The sequence below is a fragment of the Pteropus vampyrus genome, unplaced genomic scaffold, assembly GCF_000151845.1.
Source record: "Pteropus vampyrus isolate Shadow unplaced genomic scaffold, Pvam_2.0 Scaffold4, whole genome shotgun sequence".
NCBI lineage: Eukaryota > Metazoa > Chordata > Mammalia > Chiroptera > Pteropodidae > Pteropus > Pteropus vampyrus.
The window spans coordinates 5,956,049-5,964,122 of NW_011888785.1; the positions used below are offsets into that span (position 1 = coordinate 5,956,049).

At 33.2% G+C, this 8,074-nt stretch overlaps 1 protein-coding gene across 1 annotated transcript in view; it reads left to right on the forward strand.

Moving 5' to 3' along the window:
• The window catches only part of DGKB (diacylglycerol kinase beta), a 551,422-nt gene that overhangs the window by 514,803 nt on the left and 28,545 nt on the right, over positions 1-8,074 (forward strand). The window contains exon 23 of the mRNA XM_023532508.1: positions 7,276-7,396. Coding sequence (XP_023388276.1) covers positions 7,276-7,396 — 121 coding nt within the window. The remainder of the gene's footprint in view (positions 1-7,275; positions 7,397-8,074) is intronic.

The following is an 8,074-nucleotide window of genomic DNA, read 5'->3' on the forward strand; positions in this document are numbered from 1 at the left end:
TCAGGACAGATCCCAGATTTAAGGATATAATCCTATATTTTAGAACCAAACAGTTCTAAAGGAAGATTAGTGGGATTTAATTCTATTTAGTCATTTAACTAACCTTTTTTTCTGAAGATATATTGCCAAGAGAATAAGATTTACTTCTGACTAGCAATGCTTTTATGCAAATGGCCTGAGAAAGCACAATAACCCTAAAATAAAAGAATCTCTCAATCTTTTACTAGAAGTACATTTATATGTTACCAGGATAAGCTGGATATAAAAACCAGAAATATCGTACAGGGAGATTTTTAGTGTAAATCACTATTCCTTATCATTATGTTGTCCTTCATTTAATTTTTAGCTTTAAGTTTATATGAGTTTAAATCCATTACCATGGTTTTTTAAAAATTTTATTGTTTTTCATGGCATTTTTTTCATATTTCATTGAAACTAAAATAAGGGAACAGTAAAACATGCCATTATATTCTATATTATATTTCAAAAAATAACTGATTTTCACAGTGCCTCTGGAAATTTAATATAAAGACTATATAGTCATATGTAAAGTAATACGGCACTGCCTTTTATAAACTGGATTTTAATTTGAGGGTTTTTTTTTTTTTTAAATGTTTGGAACTGCTTAATTCTTAGAATAAGGGTGGGTGATCTCCCTGGAGACTTCACTCCCTTAGCAGGCATCAGTGTTAGGGTACAGGATGTCCCTCTAGAGGTTATTCAGAATTTGCTGACATCAGACATCATTCATGAGCACTTGCTTTGTTTAGTGATGGAGCTAATATGAGGAGACAAGTGAAGTAGCTTGCTTTATGGAGGAGAGCAGGAGAGGCATGGTGCTGTGAAAACATCTCTACACACACTAATGGCTCATTCACACAGAAAAAGAGCCACAGCCTTTAGTCTCTCCACAAAACTTAATGAGAACAAACCGATTTAAGAATCCAGAAGCAGCAGTGTTGAGATTCACTGCTAGCTTGTGCTCATAAACTCTCTGCTTACATTTACTCTAATATACATTGTCAGTTGCAGCAATAGATTGCTGTGGGAATTCTTTAAGCTGGTTCTCTATGGGCCTTGTGAAAGAAATGCTTATTATTTCTCGGGTTGTGTGTCCCGAGATAAAGATTGCTTTTCAAGTACACCATGACAAAGTGAGTTGAAGACCCCGAACCACTTTGGTCACAATAAGGAAGGGTGCTGACAATATGCCACACTGTGATTTATGGTCTTTACTTTTTTTTGGATTCATTTGGGAAAGTTCAGAATTTTAGAATGAAAGTACAGTTACAGTCAGCTCTAGCTGGTTGTTTTCAGAAACCATATGGCTTTAAAAGAGATGATCAAATTCATTCTTTAAAAGTCATGTTTAAAGGCAGACATGTGATTCCATTATATATATATGTATATATATATGTATATATATGTGTGTGTGTGTGTGTGTGTGTGTGTGTGTGTGTATAGTTTCTTTACATGTACCTTAACCCCTCATATTTTTTTTTATTTCAACAGGAAATGAGATATTTCACACTGCTAGATTTTCCAAATAAATCTAGTTAATTCATTTACATACCAATCTTTTTAGTCTTTACATTTTAACCATTTTGGATGGAAATCTTTTTACAAAGTATTTTGCATTTCTTAGCTTTCTTATAGAAATTCTTCAGAGTATAATTCATAATGACCTCAGTAGTCATTTTTACACTGTATTTTAATTTGGCGGCAACATCTGAAACTATTTAGTGGTAGGATTATTGGTGTTATCATATCAGGGTGTTATATATATTACTTTGTAGTGTTTTTTTTTTTCTCTCTCTCTTCCATCACTGGTAACATTTAATTGGTTAGTTCTTACTGTTGTCTGTATATACAGTTGGAATTTGAAGTCAAGCATACCTAGTTGGAAAACCAGATTTTTAAACTATATATGAAAACTTGGACAAGTAATATAGTTTTCTCATCAATAACATGAGGAGAATAATATGAGCCTCGAATGATTGTTATGAATCTTAAATGGAAAAATACCTGTAAGTCCCTGAACAGAGGGCTGTCTACAGAAGGCATACCGTATATATTTTTTTCTTGATAGACCTATAATCACATAATATGTTCCCTAAGGTGCTAAAAGTCTGCTTTAATGTTTACGAACTTATACTGTGAAACACAGAGTCCATATTAACAAATTTTTGCTTTAGTTCTCTCCACTCGCTCCTTTCCTAATTTGCATTTTCTAATTTATGGCGGTCCAATAAAATAGCTATTTATACTTGTGAAAAATCATCTAAATTAAGAATCAATGGACAATAAGCAGACATGCTAAGGAAGAAATCTCAAAACATTCACTTTGGTGGATGAACTTCATATATACCTTGGTTTTTTAAGAGTTTATTCTGGATCCTCAGGCATGTTTCCAAGAGTTGCTAGATAAATGAAGCATCACTGGTAGACATATGATCTACCCACACTCAGAAGGTACATCTCCATAGCTAGCTTATTCTCACCCTGGCCAAATAAGAACTTACTAGATGGTGATATAATTAGCAATTTATAGTGATTTGATTACAGAATGTCCCTGCTGAGTCAATGAAGGTACCCCAGGACATGGCCTCCCACAGTGTTGCAGCATGTTGCTGGACATCAGGCAAAAGGAAAATGCCCTGCCCCCCTTTCTCTCACTTCAATACACACTGTATTCTATGAAATGCTGAAATGCTGCAACCCACATTCAGTCTGTGTTTGTAATGCATCTTCTTCTGTTCCCTCACATATGGCAGTCTGAAACAATTACATAATGAGACATATTATCAAGGCATAACTGTCAAAAATGATGAGACTAAGCTATGAATAAATATTACCCACTTATTAGCAGTGCTGCTCCTGTACTCTTGAATCTGTACTTTACCCCTGACTTTCAGATTTTATATTTGCACCCCCTGAGTACCTGTGCAACAAAGTAATGCAGCACTAACGCCATTCAGGAAAAGATTTACAAAGTCAAAGGCAAAGTAAACTTTAAAGTACAGTTTCTTACCATTTTTGTGTTATAGTCCTTTTTCCAAGTTTGGCAAAATTTACAGGTGCTCAGAGCCATGTTTTAAAATTCATAAAAAATATATACAGGCTAACAATGGAAACCAATGATATTGAAATATTGTTAAAATTTTGATTTAATAATGTGTGCTTCTTTATTAATAAATTAACTTTAAAGATCTAACAGAGGATCAATAAGTATTAAGATTTAAAAATAATTAGTATAAATAGCGTTTTTAAACATTGCAACAACTATAATGTGATAAGGAAATATCTGTGATATGTGTCAGTGGCAAAGTCAGTCCCAGGCATTTCTACTACAACTATGGTTTCTCTCCTAAATTTATATTTGAAAGAAGTGTTTAACTTCAATTACATGTTAGTGAAAATAAAGTTGTATTTTTCAGCATTCAGAGTCAATGACCCTGTGTTAAGAATTTTTCTCTAATATGACCCAATTTGGGTTATTTCATTATGTTTCTTCCTTCTGAAGCACCTCTTCTAGACTTTTAATTTTAAATATGAAAATACCAAATTTGGCAGATTCTCTTGCTTCTCTCACCCCCATGGAGCCATTTGGAAAGACAATTTAACTCTTTCAGAAATGTATTCTTTTCCCCCTAAGCAAAAGTAATCTCCTCCTTGGGATAGACAAACACTTCCAAATATCAGGATGTCAGGATTTCTCAATATTTGGCAGGTGCCTCACAGGTCTAACTCTTACCTGGATCTCCAGGTCTGGACGCAACTTCTGTCATCCTATCTATGACATTACTTTTCCTCACACTCAAGAAAGGCAACCAGGATGTAATGACTCAGCACAATGTTGAACGATAAGCTGCTATAGTTTCCTTTGTTAATAAAGCTATTTTGAAACATGAGTATTTTATAATTAATAACAAATTGATTCTGAGAAACCTCAGAGTGCAGGATAGTGATGAGACTACCTTTTTGAGAACAGCTGTTCTACACAGAAGGACACAGACTGACGAATGAGTGCAGGGACATTGTATCTTTTAGGCCACTGTGATGCTATTTAACAGTTATTGTGGCAGTACTAAAGTGAAAAACCTCAGTGGCCTGAAAGAGTTAATGTGTTTCTTAAGCGGAGGTTGGCAGCTTTTCTCTAAAAGTCCAGATAGTTAATGTTTTAGGCCTTGTAGGGCATATGGTCTCTGTCACAACTACAATAGCAATGTGAAAAGCAGACACAGACAAAACCTAAATGAATGAGGGTGGCTATCTTCGAATAAAACCTTATTTATGAACATTGGAATTTGAATTTTATATAATCTTGAGATGTCACAATATATTATTTTTATTTTGTTTTCCACTTTGTAAACATGTGAAAAACAGTTTTAACTCACAAGCCATACTAAAGAGTGGGAAAGATTTGGTCTATGGGCGTAGTTTGCTACTCTTAATGATAATATCAATAGCCAGGTAGCAAACCGATTAAGTACATTTGTCTGATTGGTTTTGACATCCTAAGGGGGTCTGCACTTAAAATAAATTTTAGCTAGAATGTGAGGTGAGAAAGTCTTTGATATTTTTAGGTGATACCACATATAGAACCAGAGTTCAAAGTTACCTAGATAGAAACTATCTTTGTCTGAAATCAATCAGGACCTTGATCTCAAAGACAATATGCAAGAGGCATTACAAACTGTTGTGTAAAAAAAATGTGGAAGTGTTATGGAAGCAAAAAGATGCAGCCCAAATTCAGATTTTCTTTTCTTTTCTTTTTTTTTTTTTTTTGAACACCTAATTAGAAGTTGGTATGGTATTTATTTAACCTTTACCAGAGTTAGTAAATATTCCACTCTTTCTATACAGTTCTTTGTGTTAGCAAGAACATAAAAATTTGAAAGCCTAGGTATTCTAAATCCATAAGAAATATCTTTATTACTGATTATTAATGGTAGAATTGAAATCCAGGGCTTTTTCTTTTCTTTTTTTCTTTTTTTGCTGGGAAAAAACAAAGACAAATGAAAAGAAAAAATATTAGGAGGGTGGTAGACAGTAGCAATATGGTATGGGTGTAGACAATCCGTGTGATTCATGGAAAAGTTAGGCCTCACAAATTAACTCTGTTGTGAGAAAGTGTTTCATATTTTTTTTTTTTTTTGTAGAATAGTTCCTATCAACCAGATCAGTACAGAAATTAGCATAAAATTTCATCTATTTAAGACTCAGGCAGTGCAAAATATATAATACTAAATATGAACTTCAATCTTGTTGTCATTGTTGTTGTTTTATAAATATCACTAGACACACATCTGAGGTTTTAGTGCTTACCACAGTGTAGTTTTCTGGTTGACGTATATCTAAGAAATGAGTATATTAACACCCAGGCTATAAAGCCAAGCAAATTTTAGTGCCGGCTACAGCTGAAAGAATATGTTTCCATTCCTTGTCCATCTGTTCTTGGCAACATAAATTTAAACTAGAAACACAGAATAAGTTTTATGAGAAATAAGTCTAAATAGGGTTTAGAACAGCAAGGTGAATGCTTTAAGTTATTATGACTTGTTAACATTTGATTTTGTAACTAGAAGGTTGTGCTTACTTGGAGAAATCTCATGTGACAGCTATAGCTTAAAGTTTAAAAAATAATAGTTTTTATCAGCTCACTTAAAAAATACAGTGGCTTGGTCACACTTTCTATTAAAAGACTTTCTAAGGGCTTATATTAAATTTGCCAGTTATCATGAGCCTAACAAACTGTGAGATTTCAAAGTTCTATTTGCCATACACTTGAACTACCCTGAAAATGTTGTATCTACATCTCTGAACTCCATACTAAAATGGATTTATTAGTGGTGGATGGAGATTTTCTGTACAAGATAGAGTCCATACAAAACATATTTGCTTGTTTATCTTCAAGTAGAACCTCAGCTATGACCAACTCTTACCTGATCACTGTTTAATCATTATACCTCCCCACTCTATGTCAAAACCTCCAGCTTTTTATGCTACTAAAACAATATTAAACTACTAATTTAAACTTGAAAATGAGTTAGAATATCAAAATAGAAAAGGACCATATATTTTCCCCTAGAATTTTGCCTCCAAATCAAAGATGTGGGCACTCTGAGTTTGATAAGTAAGTGAATGTGCTTTGTGTCAGGGCTAGGCTCTATGGGATTCTACTAATGTGAGAGCAACCTTTGCTTTCTGGCTGAGTAAAAATCTTCATGTTGGAAAGGGACTTTGAAGCTCACATAGTCCATCCTCCCTCCCTATGTAAGAAATGTTTCTATAATTGTTTAAAGTTTCTCTTTTTGATATGGCTGATTTATCAAATATAGCGTAGTGGTTATGCATCAGAATGGTTTGATTCAAATTTTGTCTCTGTTACTTCCTAGATATGTGGATATAAGTAAATTAGTTAACTTCTCTACTTTTCAGCTTCTTGACCTATTAGTAGGAATAATCATATTTGTTTTAATATGGTGTTTAGGTGTTAGGAGCAAATGAGGTGATATATAGGAAGTGATTAGTCCAGTGACAAGTACTTAGTAAACACTTAACAAGCAATGCCTATTACTGTTATCCTCATTCTGTTAAAACAAACAAACAAACAAACAATGACTGCACGTGGTAATTATCTAGTCTACTCCAAATAGTATCTTGGTAACATATTGCTTATCAGAAAAACATTTCAAGAAGTTAATATTGTTTTTTGAACTTCTGCACAAAGTTACTCTGGACAAGTCACTCAGTATTTTAGAGACTCAGTCTTATCTTTGAAATGAGAAACTTTAATTCTATGATCTCTTAGGTCTTTTGTTCAAGTAATTTAACAAAATTATGTTTGACAGCATATCCTCATACTTTATTTATAGTGCTGAAATATCTATTTGCTGCCAAAAGTCTGATGTGGGATGTATAAATGTTCCATATATACATGTGGAATAACATTAAGTTTGTTGATGTTAAAACTACTGGTATATTTTTTGGCATTATTTGGCTCAGAATCCATTCTTCCCATTTTGTTTTAGAATAAGCTAACAGTAAATCTTTTCCCACAGCACCTCCAGGTTTAGTTAAACTGAGAGTTTCATAAGTAGGCCATCTTTTCATTACTTTCACTATCCAAGACAGAGAAGCTTTCTTTGTGAAGGTAGCTTTCATTTTTCATCTCTATAGTATCTAATGTTATTAAATTGTACACATATGGTTTTTTTTTTGTAACTTACAATGCTTCTGGTTTTTTTTATTTGTTTTTGGTTTTATGTTCAGATCTGAGTGATCAGCTGCTGGAGGTCGTTGGCTTAGAAGGAGCCATGGAGATGGGGCAAATATACACAGGACTGAAAAGTGCTGGAAGGCGGCTGGCTCAATGCTCCTCTGTAGTAGTCAGGTAATTTTTTCTCTATAATTGAGAAAGACGGTTGACATAGCATAACCACAAACTAATTAAAAGTATGCAGGGCTCTGATAACCACATTTATTTTATTTATGCCTCAAATTATCAATGATTAATACTGATATATTTCAAAATGATGAAAATTAGCATATTTTACAAAGTTTTGGGTTAGCTATTACTTATCGGGTTTGTTGGAATTATATTATCTCTTATTGAAACCATGGATACAATTCTAACATACATATTTCATCCCCTCTAATCTGGTTCACACTCAGTTTACTGAAGCATCGAAGTATATCTACTAGATAAATTACCCAAAGAAAACACTACTGAGGCATTATTAACTTAAATTCTTTCATTGACTAAGTGCACTAGTGTTTCTGTAAAAGTAAATAAAAATTATTATGAATTAAGATTTTATATATCTATTAAATTTGAACCTTATCAAGAAACATTTTTTTACAAAATTTTATCTGTAGAAAAAGAGATGTATTTAAGTCAGCAAACATCTTTTTTTTCCAGGGTTACAATGTAGGTTTGTATGAAAACAGGAGCCTCTTTTGGCTGGAGGAATTCTGATTTTGTCATTAAACATAAACCCTACATTTTTTTTAGCATCAGAATTTTTGTTTATAGCACCACATTTATCAGGAAGCTCTTAACATTCTGTGA